At 42.8% G+C, this 23,375-nt stretch overlaps 1 protein-coding gene and 2 pseudogenes across 2 annotated transcripts in view; all 3 read left to right on the top strand.

Annotated features, from left to right (window-relative positions):
- NTN4 (netrin 4) overlaps positions 1 to 23,375 on the top strand; it is a 112,845-nt gene that overhangs the window by 24,934 nt on the left and 64,536 nt on the right. For both annotated transcript variants that reach the window (XM_054719370.1, XM_054719369.1), the window contains exon 3: positions 18,455 to 18,733. In XM_054719370.1, coding sequence (XP_054575345.1) covers positions 18,455 to 18,733 — 279 coding nt within the window. The remainder of the gene's footprint in view (positions 1 to 18,454; positions 18,734 to 23,375) is intronic.
- On the top strand, positions 20,151 to 20,977 carry LOC103289051 (receptor of activated protein C kinase 1-like; annotated as a pseudogene).
- On the top strand, positions 21,062 to 22,447 carry LOC103289052 (aspartate aminotransferase, mitochondrial-like; annotated as a pseudogene).

Raw genomic sequence — 23,375 nt, 5'->3', positions numbered from 1 at the left:
TAACTGCTCCCTTGCTGGCCTGATTGCCCTCCCCTGCTGGCCTGGTCACCCCTAATTGCCCTCCCCTGCCAGCCTGGTCCCTGACAACTGCCCTCCCCTGCCAGCCTGGTCCCTGACAACTGCCCTCCCCTGCAGGCCTGGTCACTCCCAACTGCCCTCCCCTGCAGGCCTGGTCACCCCCAACTGCCCTCCCCTGCAGGCCTGGTTCCTCCCAACTGTCCTCCCCTGCAGGCCTGGTCCCTCCCAACTGCCCTCCCCTGCAGGCCTGGTCACCCCCAATTGCCCTCCCTTGCAGGCCTGGTCACCCCCAACTGCCCTCCCCTGCAGGCCTAGTCACCCCCCAACTGCCCTCCCCTGCTGGCCTGGTCCCCCCCAACTGTACTCCCCTGCAGGCCTGGTCACCCCCAACTGTCCTCCCCTGTAGGCCTGGTCCCTCCCAACTGTCCTCCCCTGCTGGCCTGGTCCCCCCCACAACTGTCCTCTCCTGCAGGCCTGGTCACCCCCAACTGTCCTCCCTTGCAGGCCTGGTCCCTCCAACAACTGTCCTCCCCTGCAGGCCTGGTCACCCCCAACTGTCCTCCCCTGCAGGCCTGGTCCCTCCCAACTGCCCTCCCCTGCAGGCTTGGTCCCCCCAACTGTCCTCCCCTGCAGGCCTGGTCCCTCCCAACTGCCCTCCCCTGCAGGCTTGATTGCCCCCAACTGCCCTCCCTTGCAGGCCTGGTCCCTCCCAACTGCCCTCCCCTGCTGGCCTCATCGCCCACAACTTTTCTCCCCTGCTGGCCATCTTGTGGTGGCCATCTTGTGTCCACATGGGGGCAGCCATCTTGTGTTGGAGTGATGGTCAATTTGCATATTACCCTTTTATTAGACAGGATTATTTCCTTCACTGTGAGAAAATTATTTAGTTTGATGAACAGATACTTCCTCAAAGAAGATGCATGTCAAATAAGTACATAAAAAGGTGCTAAACAACATTAGTCAACCAGAAAATGCATATTAGAAGCACAGTGAGATACTGCTCACATTCTACTATCAAGGCTAAAATTAAGAAGACTGACAATACTAAGTATGGATGAGGATGTGTAATAACTAAAACTTTCATCATACATTGCTAGTAGAGATGCAAAACTATACAATCACCTTAGAAAACAGTCTTGCATGCAGTTCTTTATAAAGTTAAACATGCTCTTAGCATACCACCTAGCAATTTTTCTCCTAAGCACCCATGAAAAATAACTTGTGTTCTCACAATGACTTATATCTGAATGTCCATAGCACTTATATTCTTAATAGCCAAAATCTGTAAATGACCCAACTGTCTATCAACTAATGAATGAATAAACAAATGGCCAAAATTCTTCAATCACTATTTCTTGCTTTAATTTGCTTGTTCTCTATTCTTTCTTGAAACTGTTATAAATTGTCCCTTATTCCATTTAGGCTCTCAAAAGTCTTCTGTGAGCCAGCCAAAATCCCCGACCTTTTTTTTTTCTTTCTTGTCTCCTGAATTGCATTTGCCATTATTAATTATATTTCCTTTCTTTGCATTCCTACTTCCTTTGACTTCTATGATGATGAATTTTTATTATTTTTCTACACTGTTCAAATGATTCTTTTTTTGGCATTATTTCTGGCTCATTTGCTTCCTTCTGACCTCTAATCATGAGTGCCTCCTAAAACTTAGCCCTTTGTTCTTATTTTTTGTTTTGATATTCATTTTTTGGCCTCTCACAAATGACTCTTCTGCCCACTCTGCCCCCACTGCCTACACTATGGTTCAGGCTCTTCTTTGCCAGATTTATTCTCCTGAAAGGAAGTTCTGATCATTTAATTCCCCTGAAGACATGCTTAAGACTTTAATTAGTCTATAACCAAACAAGGTTAGCTGTGATGTAATGATAATAACAATGAAGTTGGACTCCAGTAACTTGGGTTCAAATACTAGCTCTGGTACTTACTAGCTAGGTGACCTTAGACAAGTCACTTAACATCTTTTCAGAGTTTCTATATCTGAAAAATGGGAGAGAATAAAACCATACCACAGGTTTACTGTAAGAATGAAGTCAAATAAAAAAAACAACAATTTGTGAAATTGGTGAGTATGAGTATGATCTTCCAATAAATATGTTTATTCTTTTTTTTAATGTGTTTATTCCTATATGTGCCAAGAATTAGCTATACACCAGTAGGCAAGCAGACCAAACCCTCTACCCTCATTATGCTCACAGTGTAGAGAGGAACATAAGCAATTAAAATAGACATGGTAAGTTCTAGGTCTGGAGGAAATAACAGGTGCTTGAAGTAGCACATAGGAATAACATCTCATCTAAGCTAACATTGTAGAGGAATAGTGAAGAAAGCTTTCTGAATAAATGAACATTTAAGATAACACCTAAAAGATAGGTTGATTTGGCCAAATAAAGGGGTGGAGCAGTGGGTGGGCACAGCAACAAGGTGTGTAAAGTATTCCAGGCAGTGGGAATAGCATTGGCAAAGGCCAGAAAAGGAGAGAGACCATGGAGCTTTTCAGGAACAGAATGGAGTTCAGTATGACTAGAGTATAAAGTTCAGTACAAAGAGAAGGAGCAAGAGTTGGAAGGGATGGACAGTGATAGCAGAGAGATAATGCATGCAATTTCCAGCAGAGGTCAAGCAAACGGAAGGTATCAATGACCCAAACTGTGTGCCCAGAATGGTGATAAGAAACAGAGGTGATCCATATTGGGAAGTTGCCCCGGTAGACAATCAACATCTGGCTCCTAGCCACTGGGCTACATTCACTGATAGAGCTCAGTCCCAAAGATGGGAGATTGGCAAAAACAAGGCAGGTCCCCAGTAAAAGCTATTCACAAACCAATTTTATTTATAAAGAACATTGTTTTCAAGGCATTTCTACATCTGATACTTAAAAAAACAACACTTCATTACATCCTTGTAAACCAACCAGGTAGCATTATTTTTATCAAGGGTACAATTAGTCACATCCATTAACAGAATAAAGGTGGCACAGTTAGTCCTATCCATTATTAGGTTGAAAGGGGAGGTGGGATAAATGATAGATAGTATTTTCCTTGATCCTACATTTTAAATTTAACTTTAATCCAGGAATGGCTAGCTGCAAAACACGTATAAAATGGGATACAGTGGAAAAATTATTTCATTGGAGATCAGGATACTGGATTCTAGTTTTAGCTCTGTCACAAACCTGTTGGTTGACCTTTGGCAGGTCACTTTAAGCACTCTGTGCCTCAGTTTCCTCTTGCCTGACAAGATCATCGATTGCTAAGGACTCTTCTGACACTCAAATCCTATATAGTTGCAAGTATTGAGGGCAAAGGAAAGCTAGGGTTCCAAATGTATTGGAGGATTTTTAAAATTTATTTTTATCCCCCATCTTAATTTTTATTTTGGTCTTCTATCTTGTTTCTCATTCCTCCTTGCAGTTTTGTTATTGCCCACCCCACTGAAGATATTTAAGAAGCTGCCTTTTCATCACTTTAAAACTGTAAATATGCCCTTGAAACATGCAAAGAGGCTTTTGTGTACTTACAAATCGAGGTTATTATCGTACAAGTAAGTCACTTGAGTGCACTGCATTCCTCAGCTTGCTCCATTGAGAGCTTTATTAGGTTATATTGTCCTATCTTAGAAGGACTAGTTGAGTAGATAAGACTCTCCCACTTTAAAAGGTGGACTATCTGATGAAGCAGGGTGCCTAATGCTCCAGAGTGTAAGCAAAAGGATTTTGGTGCTGCCCAAAAGACAGACACACTTCTCTAAGACAAGTAGGTGCTCCACTTAAAGTGACACAGTCAAGGACAAATGTTCTAAAATTAAACCAACCAGCTGCTTTCCCGCAGATGCCCACCTGTCACTTATGCTATCTTCTCCTTGTCCAGTCTTCTCCGTGAAACCAGAACTCCCACTCACTGAAACCCTTTTAAAGCCTGGACTTTGCATACTTTCCAAAAGGTTACCTATCCAGGGAAGCAGAAAGCCTGTTTCAAGAACATATTAATATTAGGGTACCTGTTGTCACTTAAGAAATCTATGCTCTTTGAGCTTTTCATCTCCAATACCTAAAACTTTAACTTAAATGGTGCCAGTAACTGGCTTCAGAAGTCAATTGACATAAAACCTTCCTTGTTAGTGAGGTGACAGTACAAAACTAAAGTGTGGATCCCAGTACCTTTTAGGAACATAAAAATAGGTGAGTTTTCAGTTTGGGAATAGCCTGATGAACAGTAGAAATGGAGACAAAAATATCAGTTTCTACATTTAGGTCTTAGATGTGCCATCAACCTAACAATAAACAATTATCGATAGTATAAGATTAGCATACAACTAAGATATTTTGTAAGATAAAATTTATTATGAAATACTATGTACCTAGTGTTTCTCTTTAGAACAAAATGCACAACATATACATAAAATTGTATTATATTTATATTATTACTAGAGGCCCAGTCCATGATTGAATCATGAACGTGTAGGGTCACCTACACGCTTTCGCTTTCGATCACGGGGGAGCTGGGTGCCTGTCAGCTGGTGCACCAGGCCTTTCAGAAGCCTCTGGCGGAGGCTTCTGAAAGGCCTGGTGCTTGAGCGGACAGGCACCCAGCTCCCATGCTTTTGCTTTTGATCGCTGGTGCACCAGGCCTTTCAGAAGCCTCCAGCGCGGCAGAGGCTTCTGAAAGGCCTGGTGCCTGAGCGGACAGGCACCCAGCTCCCCTGCTTTTGATGTTCTGCGGTGGGACATGAGCTCGCTGCCCCAGAGGCCCCTTCTGTGCCGCAGCACAGCATGACAGACGCTGAGCTCCAACCGCTGCTGGCGACACAAGCTCAGCGTCCCGCCACCCAATCGGCCACCCCGGCCACCCCGAGTCCCGCCCCCCACCCCGCACCTCCTGGCCAATCGCGGGCATAGCAAAGGTACAGTCAATTTGCATATTTGTCTATTATTAGGTAGGATTGTATCATAAAATTAAAATAAACCCATATTACCATGATTCTATATTAATTCACTCCTTCAATATGGTATTTTTGAGAATCTATAAGACAAGGTTTTAGTTGGAAACACAAAGATGCATCAAAGCATAAAATAAATAAAATTATAATAGATATAACAAATTATAGAGTTATAGTGAGGGCTTACCTATCTATTAAAAGATATAAATTACTAAAAAAGAATTATTGAGCCCAGCCGGTTTTGCACAGTGGTTAGCATTGACCCATAAACCAGGAGGTCACAGTTCGATTCCTAGTTAGGGCACATGCCCGGGTTGCAGGTTTCATCTCCAGTAGGGAGCATGCAGGAGGACACTGATCTATGACTCTCTGAAATCAATAATAAAAGAATTATTTAATAAACTTATAAAGTTTAAATACTTATAGTTTAAATTATTTTTCATATTTCTTTGATGTGCCCGATAAGAAAACTCATTTGTTTTCAAGACTTTTTACCTATTAAATGTATCCACACATCAAATTTATTATAAAACTTCCACTTTGTAGTTTTATAAGTTGTATTTCTTAAAAGTTAAGCTGACTTAGTTTTGTAGACTTCAGCTCTCAGCCAACATGCAGTAACAAGAACCAGACTAACCCTGCTGCCTGAAACAACTCAAAATTGGACAAAATATATGAAACAACTGTTTTTTGGGTATTAGATGTTAGCAGCAGATGACAGTGATCCCTGAGAGAGAAGTAAATAAAGTGAGCCCTATGATTGCCTCAGCTTGCTTCCTAGAGAGAATTTCCAGGCTAGGGTGAAGGGAGTAGGAACCAAGGAGAAGCCTAGTGGATTTTCTGAATTAAGCAGCTGAAGAGTCTGGCTAGAATTTGCAGGGCAGAGTACCAGAGAGGAGTGAGTTGCTTAGGAGAGATTTCCAGAGATTTAGTTTTCAGCTGAGTACCGATCAATACATGAGTATAAGAAAACTACCTGAGGGCAGAGAAAGAACAAAGGGAGCAAATTTTCAGAAATCACTTAGGACCAGGACAAGAGTGGAAAGCATTGTAATTTAACTTTGTAATGTATCAATAGAGAAATTAGAAGGGTATTGCCTCAGTAAAAGAACAGAATTAGCCCTATACCAAAGGATGCATTGGTCCTAACTAGCAAAACTTTAAAGGAAGCTTCAAAAGGATTAAGCTACTTTCAAGAAACTTAACTGCATCTCAGAAAAAACCCTCAAGAATACAAAAATATCCAGCACTCAACAAGGTAAAATTCACAATATTTTGCTGTCAACCAAGCTATGCAAAAAGCAGAAAAATACAATCCATAATGAGTAGAAAAATAAATCAATAGAAACAGATTTAGAAATGACATAAATGGCCCTGGCTGGAATGGCTCAGTGGATAGAGCATCAGCCTGTGGACTGAAGGGTCCCAAGTTCGAGTCTAGCCAAGGGCACATGCCTGGGTTGTGGGCTCGATCCCCAGTAGGGGACGTGCAGGAGGCAGCTGATCAATGATTCTCTCTCATCATTGATGTTTCTTTCTCTCTCTCCCTCTCCCTTCCTCTCTGAAATCAATAAAAAGATATATTTTTTATATGACACAAATGATAGAATTAGTAATCAAGGACATTAAGACAGTTACTATAACTGTTTCTATGTTCAAGAATGTAGAGGAAAGATTCACCACATTAAGCATAGCATGGAAAATATGGCAAAAATCCGAACTGAACTTCTACTGTTGGAAAATGCAATATTGAGATGAAAAATACATTGAATGGTATTGGCACATAACATACTACAAGGGAGATGATTTGTGAAGTTCAATACTTAGCAATAGAAATGATCCAATATGAAATGGGGAAAAAAGAGAAAAATAGATAAATCAGTATTTAAATAAATAAATCAGTGAGCTGTGGAAAACTTCAAGCAATCTAATATATGTGTAGTTGGAGTCCACAAAGGAGAGAAGTGAGAAGAGTGGAACAGAAAAAAAAAAAAAAGAAATAATGAACTTGCGACAACATGATGGACCTTGAGAATATTATACTAAGTGAAATAAGTCAGAAAAAGTTAAGAAACACATGACTTCACTTATATGTAGGATATAATACTGAAACTCATGGACAAAGACAATAGTGTGGTGGTTACCAGAGGGAAAGGGGTAGTAAGGTGTTAGAGGTTGGAGGGGGGCCTAATATATAGTGATGGAAGATGATTTGACTGGGTGGTGGGCACATGGTGCAATATACAGATTTTGTATACTAGAAATGTACACTTAAAACCTATACAATCCCATCAGCCAATGTTACCCCAATAAATTTAATTAAAAATAAACAAATAAGTTTTGCTAATGGAAAAGAAGAAATAATAGCTGAAAAACATTTTAAATTTGATTATAACTATAAATACACAGATCCAAGAAGTTCAACCAACCTTAAAAACCATAAACAAGAAAAAAAACTACCCCAAGGCACATTATAATCAGATGGTTTAACAACCAATAATAAAAAGAAAATCTTAAAAACAGCCAGAGGGAAAAGAACTAACATAGTGTCCAGAAGAAAAAATGTAAAGCTGACAGTTTTATGACAGGAACAATCAAGCTATCAGACAATGGAGCAGAATCCTGAAAGTACTGACAGAAAAAAAAATTGTCAATCTGAATTCTTTACCTAGCAAAAATATTTTTCAAAAATGAAGATGACATAAAGACTTTTGCAATCACATGGGGGTAAAAAGTTCATCACCAGTAGTCCTGCATTACAGGAAATGTTAAGAGAAGTCATTCAGACAAAGAAAAATGATGTCAGATGGATATCTGGACCTATACAAAGAAACGAGTATCATCAAAAAGGGAAAATAGGTGAAGACATAAATTTTTTTTCTTACTTTAAAAATCTCTCTAAAAGGTAATTGACTTTTGAGAGCAAAAATATTAATAATGTGTTGTGAAGTTTATAATATATGTAGTAGTCAAACACATGAAAATAGTAATGCAAAGGCTGAGAGGAGAAAACGGAAGAATACTATTGTAAGTTTCTTATATGTGAAGTGGTTAATATTACCTAAAGATAGACTGTGTAAGTTAAAGTTATACTATAACCCCAAAGCAACTGCTATTTTCAAAAAAGAGTTAAACTAATGAACAAAAAAGAAAATAAAAGGGACCTTAAAATATTCGCTCCAACAGAAGAAAAATATACTTATAATCCTATATAACAAAAGTCTAATATGCTAAGTGTCCAGTCATCTGGTCAGCCGTTCAAACAATCAAAGCGTAATATGCTAATGATATACTTAGGCCGCTCAACCGATCGCTATGATGTGCACCGACCACCAGGGGGAAGACAGTCGACCAGTCACTATGATGTGCACTGACCACCAGGGGGCAGACACTCTGACTGGTAGGTTAGCTTGCTGCTGGGGTCCAGCCAATCGGGACTGAGCGAGACAGGCCGAACACACCCTGGAGCCCTCCTGTGGTCCCTCCCTGACCCCGATCGTGCACTGGTGGGGCCCTCAGCCTGGTCTGAGCCCTCTCACAATCCGGGACCCCTCAGGGGATGTTGGAGAGCTGGTTTTGGCCCAATCCCGCTCACCGCAGGAACTGCCCCCTGGTGGTCAGTGTGCTCTCACAGGGGGAGTGCCACTCAGCCAGAATCTGAGCTCAGCCAGAAGTGCAGCGGTGGTGGCAGGAGCCTCTCCCACCTCCGCAGCAGTGCTAAGGATGTCCGACTGACAGCTTAGGCCCACTCCCAACTGATGGCTTAATCAAATTTATTTTTAATTAAGCTGTCAGTTGGACAGCCCCTCAGGGCTCCCAAACTGCAAGAGGGCACAGGCGGGCTGAGGGAACCCCCCCCCCCCCGCAAGTGCACAAATTCGTGTACTGGGCCTCTAGTAGAATATAAAACAAAAAGCCAGATGGTAGATTTAAACACAACCACATCAACAATTACATTAAGTGTAAAAAGTCTAAATACTCCAATTAAAGATTAGATAAAAATATTTTTTAAAAATGTAACTATGCTGCCTATAAGAAATTTACTTTAAATCTAAAGACATAACTAAATTAAAAGTAAAAGAATGCTAAAAGATATACCATGCTAACAGTAATCAAAAGATATGTTTTTATAATGGCTATATTATTATCCACATAAAGTAGATTTCAAATCAAAGAATATTACCAGGGATGAAGAGGGACATTTCATACTGATAAAAGAGCCAATTCATCAAGAATATATAACCATCCTAAATGTTTACGTACCTAATAACAAGGTTTCAAAATACATAAAGCAAAAACTGCAAGAAGTATGTAAGTTGATAATTATGCTTGGAGATTTCAACACATTTCTGTCTATATTTGATAGAATAAGTACAGAAAATCAGTAAGGATGCAGATTTGAATAGAATGTCAACCAACTCGATTTAATTAACATTTATATAATGTTCTACCAACAACAGTAGAACATACAAGCTTTTCAGTAGTACAAGAAGTATTTATCAAGATAGTCTATAAAACTAGTACCAATAAATGTAAAAAATTCAAATCATACAAGGTGTGTTCTCTCACCTCAAAGGAATTAAATAAAAAAACAATAACAGGAAGGTATCTGGGAATATCCCCAAATATGTTGAAATTAAATAACATACTTTTGAATAACCCATGTGTCAAAGAAGAAATCAAAAGGGAAATTAGAAATCATTTTGAACCGAATTAAAAATGAAAACACAACATCAAAATTTATGGGAGGCAACTAAATAAGCACTTACAGAGAAAAAAAAGACAATCATCTATGGTTCCATTTTAAGAAACTAGTAAAAGAAAAGAAAATTAAACCCAAATTAAGCAGAAGAAAGTAAATAATCCTACCTAATAAAATAGTAATATGCAAATTGACCACACCTTCGCTAGCCAAGCCACGCCCACCATCCAAAGCCACGCCTACCAGCCAATCAGGGCAAGTATGCAAATTACCCAACAAAGATGGCGGTTAATTTGCATACGCTGAGGATGGGAGGAGTGAAGACTGAAGACAACTTAGAAGGAAGATGGAGGAAAAGTGGAAAGCAAGATGGCTGCCAGAGGGAAAGCCCGGGCGGGGCAGGGCGGAGTGGGGCGGGGCGGGGTGGGTGGCAGCGGCGCGTGGGTGCAGGCGCGGCAGCCGCAACAGCGGCGGTAGCCGCAGCGCATGCGGCCGCAGCGGCCGCTTGCAGGATTTTTCCTGCAAATGGGCTACTAGTAAAAATAAAAGCAAAAATGAAATAGAAAAACAATAAGAAAGCCATTGAAATCAAAAGCTGTTTTTGTTTGTTTGTTTGTTTGTTTTTGAGAACATGAAGATGTTTAGGATTTCAAAAACCACTAAAGAACAACTGCAGTTATGATCCTGAAGCTTCCATTTTTTATTAAAAAACACTAGACCAGAAACCATAGAAAAGATCTAATATTTATATGTGTTTGGGTGCTTGCTCTTCCCTGCCTGACCTGTTTTCTTAAGAATATGAAAAGTCTTGTGTGCTACTGGAGAAAAAGAACCCATAAAGCCATTTGAAATTATAGATTTTACATAGGTATTTATACATATGTGTATGTGTTCACATGCTTCTCATCAAGAGTATGGTAAAACATCTTTCTTTATTTTTCTAAACCTTATTCCATATTTGGCTTCTCCTTTTTTAAAATGCTATTTAGAGAGATAGTTCATTCATTTATTCATTCAACATAATTATGAAATGCTACAATATACCACAAATGGTGGGACTTGCTGGGGGACACAGCTGTTAACCAGACAAACCAGATCCCTACCTACTGAGCAGAGTCTAATGTGAGATACAGACTAGAACACAGGTAATAACAACGTACTCTTGTAAAAGTACCATCATGGAAAGAACAGGTGCCATGGGAGTCCACAGGATGGGTAATCAACTTGGACCTGAAATAGTCCTCAAGTTAGCATCTAAAGAGACGTTTCTAAAAATGTGATAAGTTTTTTTAATTATTATGATTCAACATAGGCAATAAAATTTCAGGTATGGAATAATATGTAAGGTATGAGTTTGATACTAAATGAATTCCTTGACTATTATGTAGCTAATATTTACTCTACTTAAATCTGTTCACACTACTAATACTCTGTTGAAATTTTCATCTCATAGTATAAACAAGACATATAGAATGCTGTTTTTACTAATTTTCAGTATTATTGAGAGTTTTTTTTAGGTATACTAGAAAAGACCCATTAACATACAAGTGATTCCAATCTGCTCAGAACTTTTTAAGGATCTCTTTGTTATACTAGGGCATAAGAAATGGCATATAAGCCAAGAATCTAAATCTTTAGGCAAAGTTTGAAGGAAGTCCAGGTTTAGAGAAGTGAGGCAAGTCCAGAGAAATGTGAAGATTCCAAAGATTAAAGTTAGGAAAGGGCCCATGATTCCTTCAGAAGCTCAGATATGTTTTAAAATTACCCATTTCCTTTAACCATTGATCTCACATTTGGAAATGTATCTTCAAGATAAAAGCTTCAACTTTTTAGCCCCAAGATTGTCATTGGTTATACTGAGAAGTTGGAAACAACCTAGATGCCTAACACAGCAGCCTGGCTAAATAAATTATGTCATAGCCACACAGTGGAATTCTAACCAGGTTTTTAAATAATGTAGCAGTGTTTCTCAAACTTTATTGGGCGTCAGAATCACTAGGAAGGCTTGTGGAAAACACAGGTTGCTAGGCCCTACTTCCAGAGTCTCTGCTTCAGTCAGCTTGCTATAGGGCCCAAGAATTTGCATTTCTAACAAGTTGCCAGGTTGATACTGATGCCATTGGTGGGGATGGGGAGCTGGGGGTGAAGGGCTCACTTTGAGAACCACCAATATAGAGTTAGAGTTATTTTTATTGACTAGGATTGTTAAGTTAAAACAAAGCTGTTTCTTTTTACTTTTTTTTTAATCCTCACCTGAGGATATATTTTCCATTGGTTTTTAGAGAGAGTGGAAGGGAGAGGGAGAGACAGAAAAAGAGAAAAATTGATGTGAGAGAGACACATCGATTGGTTGCCTTCTGCTAGCACCCCAACTGGAGCTGGGGATTGAGTCTGCAACTGAGGTATATGCCCTTGACCAAAATCAAACCCGAGACACTTCAGTCTGAGAACTGACACTCCATCCACTGAGCCAAACTGGCTAGAACCAAAGCTGTTTATATTATACTAGAGGCCCAGTGCACGAAATTTGTGCACGGAAGGGGGGAGGTGTGTCCCTTAGCCCAACCTGCACCCTCTCCAATCTGGGACCCCTCAATAGGATCGGGCCTAAACAGGAAGTTGGACATCCCTCTCACAATCCAGGACTGCTGGCTCCCAATTGCTCGCCCACCTGCCTGCCTGATTGCCCCTAACTGCTTCTGCCTGCCAGCCTGATCACCCCCTAACCACTCCCCTGCCAGCCTGATTGATGCCTAACTGCTCCCCTGCCAGCCTGATTGCCCCTAACTGCCCTCCCCTGGCGGCCTGGTCCCCCCCAACTGCTCTCCCCTGAAGGCCTGGGTCCCCCCCAACTGCCCTTCCCTGCAGGCCCGGTCGCCCCTAACTGCCCTATCCTGCAGGCCTGGTCCCTCACAACTGCTCTCCCCTGCAGGCCTCGATACCCCCCAACTACCCTTCCCTGCAGGCTTTATCGGCCCCAACTGCCCTTCCTTGCAGGCCTGGTCCCTCCCAACTGCCCTCCTCTGCTGGCCTGATCACCCACAACTGCCCTCCCTTGCAGGCCTGGTCTCTCCCAACTGCCCTCCCCTGTTGGCCATCTTGTGACAGCCATCTTGTGTCCACATGGGGGCAGCCATCTTGTGTGTTGGAGTGACCGTCAATTTGCATATTACTCTTTTATTAGATAGGATAGAGGCCTGGTGCACGGGTGGGGGCTGGCTGGTTTGCCCTGAAGGCTCTCCTGGATCAGGGTGGGGCTTCCCTTGGGGCATGGGGCGGCCTGGGTGAGGGGCCTGTGGTGGTTTGCAGGCCAGCCACGCCCCCTGGCGACCCAAGCATAGGCTGGAAGCAGGTATCTGGGATTTATTTATCTTCTATAATTGAAACTTTGTAGCCTTGAGCGTAGGCCAGGGCAGGCCAGGGCAGCAGGAAGCTTTGCTTCCTCCATCACCGGGGGCAACCCAAGCCTCCTGCTTGCTCCAGCTCCGTGGCCGCTGCCATCTTGGTTGGGTTAATTTGCATACTCGCTCCTGATTGGCTGGTGGGTGTGGCTTGGGGGCATAGCAAAGGTACGGTCAATTTTCATGTTTGTCTTTTATTAGATAGGACTAGTGGCCTGGTGCACGAAATTCGTGCACTGGCGGGGGTGTTCCTCAGCCCGGCCTGTACCCTCTCCAATCTTGGACCCCTCGAAGGATGTCCTACTGCCGGTTTACAGGGATCGGGCCTAAACCGGCAGTCGGACATCCCTCTCACAATCCGGGACTGCTAGCTCCAGCTGCTCACCTGCCTGCCTGCCTGCCTGATTGCCCCTAACCACTCTGCCTGCCAGCCTGCTCACCCCCAACTGCCCCCTGCCGCCTGCCTACTCGTCCCCAAATGCCCCCCCACCAGCCTGATCACCCCCAACTGCCCCCCCTGGTGGCCTGCTCGCCCCCACTTCCCCTCCACACTGGCCTGCTCACCCCCAACTGCCCCCCCCCACTGTTCTAATCACCTCCAACTGACCCCCACTGACGGCCTGCTCACCCCCAAGTGGTCCCCCTGTTGGTCTGCTTACCCCCAATGGCCCCTGCCATCCCATCCTGGCCTGATCACCCCCTGGCAACCCAAGATTTCAGCCCCTCCTTTTTTTCTTTTTTTTTTCTTCAGCGCCTCCTTGAGCAGAGGCCAGAGCCAGCCAAGGTGGGCAGGAAGCTTGGCTTCCTCCATTGCCGGGGCAACCCAAGCCTCCTGCTTGCTCTAGCTCTGTGGCCAGACGCCATCTTGGTTGGGTTAATTTGCATAATCACTCCTGATTGGCTGGTGGGCATGGCTTGGCATAGCAGAGTGATGGTTAATTTGCATGTTTCTCTTTTATTAGTGTAGACTAGTGGCCCGGTGCATGAAATTCATGCATTGGCTGGTGGGTGTGGCTTGTGGGCATAGCAAAGGTATGGTCAATTTTCATGTTTGTCTTTTATTAGATAGGACTAGTGGCCTGGTGCACGAAATTCGTGCACTGACGGGGGCTGTTCCTCAGCCCGGCCTGTACCCTCTCCAATCTGGGACCCCTTGGGAGATGTCCAACTGCTGGTTTAGGCCCGATCCAGGTGGGATCATGCCTAAACCAGCAGTCGGACATCCCTCTTGTAATCTGGGACCACTGGCTCCTAACCGCTCACCTGCCTGCCTGCCTGATCACCCCTAACCACTCTGCTTGCCAACATGATTGCCCCCAAATGCCCCCCCTTCTGGCCTGATCACCCCTAACTTCCACCACCCCCCTGCTGGCCTGATCACCCCCAACTGTCCCCCCCGCCGGCCTGCTTGCCCCCAACTGCCCCGCCCTGTCGGCCTGCTTGCCCCCAACTGCCCTCCTCTCCTGGCCTCATCACCCCTAACTGCCTCTGCCTCGGCCCTGCCACCGTGGCTTTGTCCGGAAGGACATCCGGAAGGTCTCCTGGTCTAATTAGCATATTAATCTTTTATTAGTATAGATTCTTTGTGTATACTTACAGAAGTCTAGAGGGAAAAATGTAATTCAGTTGATATCCCAGGATGTCTTTGGGTTGGATCGCATTATAAATTCCTATTGTCTTTTACATTTTTCAGTGACAGATTTTTCTGTAATGAGCATAGTATTAATCACTAAAACATAATCAAATTTCTTAAATAATATCATGACGTGCTGGCCAATAGCATTAACACACTGGAAACATCAAAGTAGGCTTGATCCTACTCCCCCTCTGACTTTTTAACTATGTCTTGTTAGGAGTGTATCTTCAGAAGCAATCACAGACAGAGGAACAGTGGTGAGTCCATAAATACAGCCTGCTTCTGATGGGAACAAAAATAGGAGAGGCTGACATTATATGGAGTGTTTCTACATTTTTTCTTATTCCATTTTAGTTGTGCCATGCAGGCTTCTTCTGGGGATGTTTGAAGAAAAACTGGGTGGGACCCAAAGGGCGACCTGCCAGAAGTTTGAAGCATCTGGATTGGCGCACTCTTTGTTTCCTGATGCAGGATAGATCCATTTCCCAGGGTATCAGATTAAGGCGTCTCCTTTCTGGAAAAAAGATTTCATGGTTTAAATTCCCGTTCACTTTTGTGTCTGTGGCACTCTGCTGTCTCCTTTCCAGCATGCAGCCTCAGGGGTCATGCTGTCCCTTCCCTGCTGATATCAGCGTGCCAACTGTGGTGTCATGCACACCAAGCACAGAGCTGCCATTCAGCTTACAGTCTGGGTTCAGGAAGCAAAAGAGCTTCTAAGTTCCTACAAACCTTGACAGATCTTCCTCTAGCCTTGCATGTGAACAGTTTTCAGGGGGAAGCGGGGGAGGGGAAGGGAGCTGTGGGGAACAGGGTAAATGTCAAGGGTGAATATGTGACAGGAACAGAGAGAGCAAACAGTTGTCACCAATGTTCAGAAGAAAGAAGGGTGGGCGACAATATAGAGAAATACTCCTTAGACTTTTCAATGGGATACTTATTTGGTTAGAACTGGTTACCCTCTTCTATGTCCTTGCATTACTGTGATTGGTAAACTAGGAGGTAGTCACATCATTTATCTTATTTAAAACAAGCGTTTTTCATGAATGTCTAACAGAATGCCAGTATTTGGGATGTCATAGTGAAAACAAATCCCATATAAAACTCATGATGGATTCCATGGTGTTTTTTTTTTTTTTTAATGATTCAAAATATAAAATCATGTTCTGATTTAGGCTATTGTTAAAAGAGAGAGAGATGTTATTTCTATATTGATTTTCAAATAAGTGACATATTGTTGGAAAATTTTATTCCATAATATATTGCTTTCCACTACTTTACATATGAATAAATAGGGCAGAGTATTGTTTAAGTTGAAAGTATACTTACTAAGTGTAAGTTCAAAAATAGCTATAAATGTGGATACTGGTTAATTATGTAGTTATTTATAACTGTTTATAATACAACTTCTTGCCTCTCGCCTTCAGGTACTATAACATTAATTTAGTATGTCAATCTGTTTGAGACCCTATAAAAGGAAGTTAAGTTATTTGGAACTCTCACCTATTACTTGAATGCCAAGTACAGTGCTATAATTATGTTATAATTAATCAATTAATTTACCAAAACTATACTGAATACCTACTCTGTGCCAGACATTGTTCTGGGGTACATCAATGACTCCTCTCTAGAAGTTTCTATCCAAGACTGGGAAGACAGTAAATCATTAAACAACTACAAAGCTAATGTGTCAGGCAGTAATAAGCACCAAGAACAAAAATAAGGTAGGACCATTATAAGGACTTTACATTTTATTGAGAAATCTTTGTGTGGCAATGGATTTAAGCAAGGGAATATTGTGATCCAACTTCTGTTTACAGAGTATTGCTCTGGCTGCTGGATGGAGAATTGGCTGTAGTAGGCCAAGTGTCCATTGAATTATCATACCCCTCTCCCCAAGGTTATATTTCACTGAGGACGACTCTGTATCAATAGATCTGGAGATGTGATCCTACACAGTTGGTTCTTACCTTTTCATACTTAGTCTAAAACTGGTTTCTATTTTTGTTGTTAATCCTCACCTGAGGATATTTTCCACTGATTTTTAGAGGGAGTGGAAGGGAGACACAGAGAAACATCGATGTGAGAGAGGCACATCGATTGGGGGCCTCTGGCATACGTAAGGGATTGAGCCTGCAACTGAGGTATATGCCCTTGATTGGAATCAAACCCGGGACCCTTCAGTCTGTGAGTGGACACTCTATCCACTGAGCCAAACCAGCTAGGGCTAAAACTGGTTTCTAAAATGAAATTTTTATGTCCAGATTTTTCCCTAGATAAGTTTTTTTCTGGAAAGTTACTTTTACTTTCTTTCAAAATGGGAGTTTATCTAAACCCTACTTTTTAATAATAGCGGCATGCCTTCCTCCCTCTGGTTTTCTCCTCAGAACTAAAGTTTTAAATTGCCTTTAGATTCCATCTATAACCTACACAATAAAAACAGTCTCATTATTTAATTAGACTTTGCATTTAATCAAAAGTGCCATTAAATAATTTGATCAGTCACATTATTAACCACATCTGGGTTTATGTGACTATTGATTAAACTCAGAAATCAAACCTACCCTTAAACAATTGTATGTTTACTACCAGTAAGGATATTTCAAAAATGTGCCACAAGTTTGGAAGGCAGATACAGTAAAAGAGAACAAAGAATATTGGTAGTGATAGGGACCCCAATTAATACCAACTAGTCTTTGAAAGGGTTATACCTCATTTAGAAATGTGATTTTGGATTGTGATTTTGCAATTGCTTCCTAACTGGTCTTCCTGCTTCTGTTCTTCAATCTTTATAATAAACTAGAGGCCCGGTGCACGAAAATTTGTGCACTGGGGTTGGGGGGACTCAGCCCAGCCTGCGTCCACTCACAGTCCAGGAGCCCTCAGGTGATGTCTGACTGATGGCTTTGGCCTGCTCCCCCTAAGCCACAGTCTGGCCTCCCCTCTGTGGGAGGTGACTGGGCAGGCCGATCAGGGGACGGTGCCAGCCAGCGAGTGAGCGGCTGGCCCCGCCCTACCCCCATCGCCCCTCCGCAGCTGCTGCTGGTTGCCACTGCCCTCCAATTGCCATCCCCTCCCTCTGCCTGCTGGCATGTGCCTTGTCTGGCCTGGCACCGCCTGCTCCCTGGCCATGCACCCTGCCAACTGGTCATTCTACCGTTCAGTCAATTTGCATATTACACTTTTATTATATAGGATTCTCCTCACAGAAGCAAGAGTTATCTTTTTTAAAAGATTTAAATCAAATCATAATCACTTCTATGCCTATAGGTTTGTAGTGGCTTCCACTAGAATAACTCTGCCGTGGCCTTCAAAGGGCTGCATTCAGGGTCTGCCACCCACCACCTCTGTCCTCCTCTCCAAACACCGTCCCCTTGTCCCCTGGGCTCCAGTCACGCTGGCCTTGTTGTTCCTCCTTGAATAAGCCACGTCTGATTCCATGTCAAGGCCTTTAAACATGCTGTTCCTTCTACCTGGAATGCTCTTCCCCTGAGATCTTTGCATGGCTTCCTTCACCTCAAGAGTCAGTTCTCTGCTGGCTACTCAGTTTATACTTCTGCATCCAAACAGGCAGCACAGCTCTTCCTTGGAATAACAGGGAGCTCTTCCCCAGGTGTGATCAAAAACCTCTTGTGATTGTATCACTTACAGATAACACAAGGTATAAATCAAATGAGAATGCTATGGAGCAAACAACCCGGAGTTTACACACAGTCTTATATACTCATGGTATTTTCTTTTTCTTTACAGGTTATTTTCAGAGCTTTGTCACCACCATATGACATGGAGAACCCTTACAGTGCCAAAGCACAGGAGCAGCTGAAGATCACCAACCTTCGTGTGCAGCTGCTAAAACAACAGTTTTGTCCCTGTCAGAGAAATGACCTGAATGCAAAGCCTCAACATTTTACACACTACGCCATCTATGATTTCATCGTCAAGGGCAGCTGCTTCTGTAATGGCCATGCTGATCAATGTGTACCTGTGGATGGCTTCAGACCTGTCAAGGCCCCAGGAGTATTCCACGTGGTATGTAACACAAGTTCTCACCAGTGAAAAACAAATCATAAGTTACCTTCAGCTTTGGGCACGGGTAGTCTAAGTTCCCTGAGAGCTGGTGTGTGTTTGCATAGTGCTTCTTGTTTCTTCCTCTGCTGATTCACTTCTCCGACTCCATATCCATCCTGTAAAGTGCCTATTAACTTGTTTTTTAATCTTCAATTTTAGAATTATAAATAGTCAAGCATGATAACAAGATTCCTTGGAAAGCATCCATGCCAGTGTTTAGTACCATGACCTTCAGATATAAAGTGTAAGGTGAGCAGTAGGAGAGGTTGGCATAATCATATTGGTGGCATTATCACACAGAAGCCAGCTTTGACAATAAATGGGAACCATTGTTGAATAGATGTTTATAGTGGAAAAAATAAGAACCTCCGTTTAATGCCTGGTATCTTTTGCTGTTCAGCCAATAGAATGAATAATAGTTCTCCTCTGTGAAGAGTGGCCTGACCCCCTCTCTCCCTAGGCAGAGTTAAACTCTCTTTCCTCTGGGTTCACACATCTCCTGTGCTTTCTTCTGAACTTTTACTTCTCTTCATCTCCGAGGAGATCTTGAACTCCCTGAGAACAGGGACTGTGATCTTTGTGTCCTCAGGACCGAGTGCATTGCTTGAGCCAGAAGTAGGCCTTCAGTAGGTGTTTGTATGATAGCAACATAGGAATAGAGAGATGATGAAAAATTATGGTCATTGTTTGTTCTCACCTCACCTTCTCCAACCTACTAGTTTCTAGACACTAATAGATCTTTGGACTAAGATAGCTTCAAATACAGGATTAGGTAATTCGTTATATCTAAGTTAATTGAGTTGTCTATGATTCAAATAGAAAATAACCCAGATATTCTAGAGACATGTCAACCTACTCTCCATAGTTTGTATGAGATAGAGTGCTAGAAATTTCTGCCATTATATTTAAGTGAATTAGTGAAAGGAGAGGCTATAGGCTACAGTGAGTGAATATTTGTATCCTTCCAAAATTCATATGTTGAAACCCTAATCCAATGGGATGGGATGTGGAGCTGAAACCTTTGGGAGGTAATTAGGTCATGAGAGTGGAGTCCTCATAAATGGGGTAGGTGTCCTTTAAGAAGAGGCCAGATGGCTAGCTAGCTCTGCTTTTGCCATGTGAGGACACAGTGAGAAGTTGGCAGTTGGAGAGATCCTCACCAGAACCTGACCATGCTGGCACCCTGACCTTAGGCGTTCAGCCTCCAGGACTGTGAGAAATAAGTTTCTGTTGTGAAAAGCTACCCAGTTTATGGTAGAGCAGCCTGAATTGACTAAGATGCTGGCCTTTGTTTCCTCATCTGTCTCCTCTAATCCAAGCCTTCAATGATCACTTCAGGGTAGAGTCCTGAGCAAAGGGATAGATACAAGCAGCTCCCATGACATGGCCCAGAGTAGGCCATATCTCTGGGGAGAATGACCCATGAGACAACCTGAATGGCTCTGTTCAACCAAACTAAATTTGTTTTCAAGAGCCTTACAAAACTCCCATGCATATGCATTTAAAAGCAATGGTTTCTTTTATTTTCTTTTTTTTTTTTGGGGGGGGGGGGTTCTTTTTAGTAAGTCCTCTGAATATAAACTTTCAAAGAGATAACAACATTTTCCAAGGCTAAAGAAAAAATTCTAGACATTTCTATTATATTCTGTGGGCCTGTTCAAATACACTGTCCAGGATGAGAACCACTCGCAGTGGGTATCTTGTGTCTGCTTCTCATCACCAAGAAAAGCAATCCCATTATCGCCTCCTGTGGCTGGGAAAAGCTGGGCAAGGTATGGAACCTGCCAAAACTGCAAGCTGAAGACAAACCACATCAGCCACCTGGGCTCGCTAAACACTGTGACTGTCTCTCCAGATGGATCCCTCTATGCTTCGGGAAACAGGATGGCTAGGCCATGCTGTGGGGTCTCAACAAAGGCAAGCACCTCTACATGCTAGACATTGGGGACATCATCATCACCCTGTGCTTCAGCCCCAACCACTATTGGCTCTGTGCTGTCATGGGCCCCAGCATTAAGATCTGGGACTTGAAGGGCAAGATCATTGTTAGATGAACTGAAGCAAGAAGATATCAGTCCCAGCAGAGCCACTGCAGTGCACCTCTTTGGCCTTGTCTGCTAATGGCCAGATTCTGTTTTCTATATGAACAAACTCATAGAGGTGTGGCAGGTGACCACCAGCAGACAATATATTCCAGAGCTTTAGAAATAAAATTTTAAAAAAACTGACTTTCTGACTTAAAAAGAAAATAAATTCTATTAATTCTGCTAAATTTAACTGGGGATAATTATGCAGAGTTTTATCAGAGATTTTTGCAAAAGTCTTAAAATACAACTATTATATACAATCTTCTGCCAGAAAGAAAACTGTCACCATGAGCCCACACCCCTGTGTCTGTGCCTGCTGGCTCTCTGCTCCATCCTGTCACTACCCCCTGCTCTCTTACTGCCCACCATAGCTCTGATACATTCCAGCTGCATCCTGTCTCGGGTCACTGCCACCTCCCACCCAGGCCTTGCTGTCTTGCCTCTGCCACAGCCAATTCCTGGTGGGCTCATGTGGAGATGGGGGCCTCAGGTCCTATCCTAGGGGTCACAGAAGCCTATAAGAGAGACACCAACATCAAGAAGATGAGTCTGGAAGGTGGTGCCTACCAGGATGATAATGGAAAGCTGAATATGCACCCTAGTGTCCAGATTGCTGCAAAAAACCTGGACAAAGAATACCTGCATGTTGCTGAAATGGTTGGATTTTGCAAGGCATCTGCAGAACTAGCCTTGGATAAGAATAGCAAAATCTTGAAAAGTGGCCAATATGTCACTATGCAGATCATTTCTGGAACTGGGTCTTAAGGATTGGAGCCAGATATCTGCAAAGGGTTTTTAAGTTCAGCTGAGACATATTTCTGCCCAAACCATCCTGGGGGAAATTACACATGCATCTTCAGGGACACTGCATGCAGCTACATGGCTATCTATGCTATGACCCCAAGACTTGTGGCTTTGATTTCACAGGCGCTAAGAAGGGCATTTCAAAAATGCCAGAGCAAAGCATTCTCCTGCATACCTGTGCCTACAATCTCATGAGAGTGGGCACCTAACTTGAGCAATGGAAGGAAAAGCAACAGTAGTGAGGAAAAAGAATCTCTCTGTGTTCTTTGACATGACCTACCAAGGATCTGCCACGTGTGATGGTAACAAGGATGCCATCAAAGAGAGCATTAATGTTTCTCTCTGCCAATCCTATGCCAAGAACATGGGCTTCTACTGAGTATGTGGCAGCCTCCGTTGCAGTCTGCAAAGATGCTGATGAAGCCAAAGAGTTAAATTACAGTTGAAGATACTGATCCATCCAATGTGTTCCAATCCTCCTCTCAGTAGGACCCAGATTGCCTCAACCATTCTGACTACCCTGGATTTTCAAAAACAGTGGTTGTAAGAAGTTTAAGTCATGGCCAACCTTATCATTGGCCTGTGAGCTCAGCTTGTCTCCAACCTCAAGAAGGAGGACTTCTCCCACCATTGGCAGCACATTCTTGACCAGACTGGCATGTTTTGTTTCACAGAGCTAACGGCTGAACAGATGGAGTGGCTGACCAAAGAGTTTTCCATCTACATGACAAAGGTCAGCCACATCTCTGTGTCAGGGGTTACCTCAGACAACTGGGCTACCTAGCTCATTTACAAGGATACCAAGTGATTTCCCTGGTGAGAGGGAACAGAGACAACCTTCTTGTCTTCAGCCTCTGCTATTGTGAGATTCACATGGAGGATGAGGGAGAGTGGATGGTGGTGAAAGGACAATTGCTTTTAACCACAGTGCTTAATAGTCAGCGATTAAATGTGTTTCGCAGAGAAGAACATGTAGTGAAATGGGGCAGAGACATCCATCCGTGGCTGATGTCTGAAACTTTTTGTCTCTAAACCGAACTCTTTCCCATCCTTTTATCTCCACCTTTTCCAAAAGGGTTTACACGTGCAAGAAAATCACACACACACCCCACCCCATGAACCTGTCAGTCACACCATTGCACTATTGCAGGAGCTTTAACTGAGGCACCTTATGGTATTTGGGGTTTCCTCTGTGGATCCAGCATGAGAAATAGCCCATATTCGAAACTTGTGAGAAGACCTATTTCTAACAATAACAGTTCACCTGTTACTATCTTCTCATGACTGAGCAATTTTATCAATGGACAATAATATAGAAATCATATTTTATGAAAACCAGCAAATCTGCGGCCACTGCAGCAAGGAAAACACAAGATGCTGTTTCCTGTCTTATTTGAGAAAAAAAAGAAAGAAGGCTCTTCTTTTTAATAATTGCCGGCATTTTAATGTTCCTCTCTGCTTCCTAGCACTGCTGTTCTTTTCTTTAGGCACAAAGATTTATAACTAGCCTAGGTTTTCATCCTCTTCTACTATTTCACTGACCATCAACCCCATTCTCTTATTTGAAGAATGAAGAAATATAACTTACTGCTCATCCCATACCCTCACCTTTCTTGGCAAAGAATAGCGCAGCGTAGGCAACTGCATTTTATTTTAGCACCCTCTCCTGTGATTGGTTGTTTCCTGTTGGGTTTTTGCCTCTGCCCAGTTGG

The sequence above is a fragment of the Eptesicus fuscus genome, chromosome 7 (genome assembly GCF_027574615.1).
Source record: "Eptesicus fuscus isolate TK198812 chromosome 7, DD_ASM_mEF_20220401, whole genome shotgun sequence".
Lineage (NCBI taxonomy): Eukaryota > Metazoa > Chordata > Mammalia > Chiroptera > Vespertilionidae > Eptesicus > Eptesicus fuscus.
The sequence above is the reverse complement of the archived record's forward strand: the minus strand, read 5'-3'. Positions and strand labels throughout refer to the sequence as shown.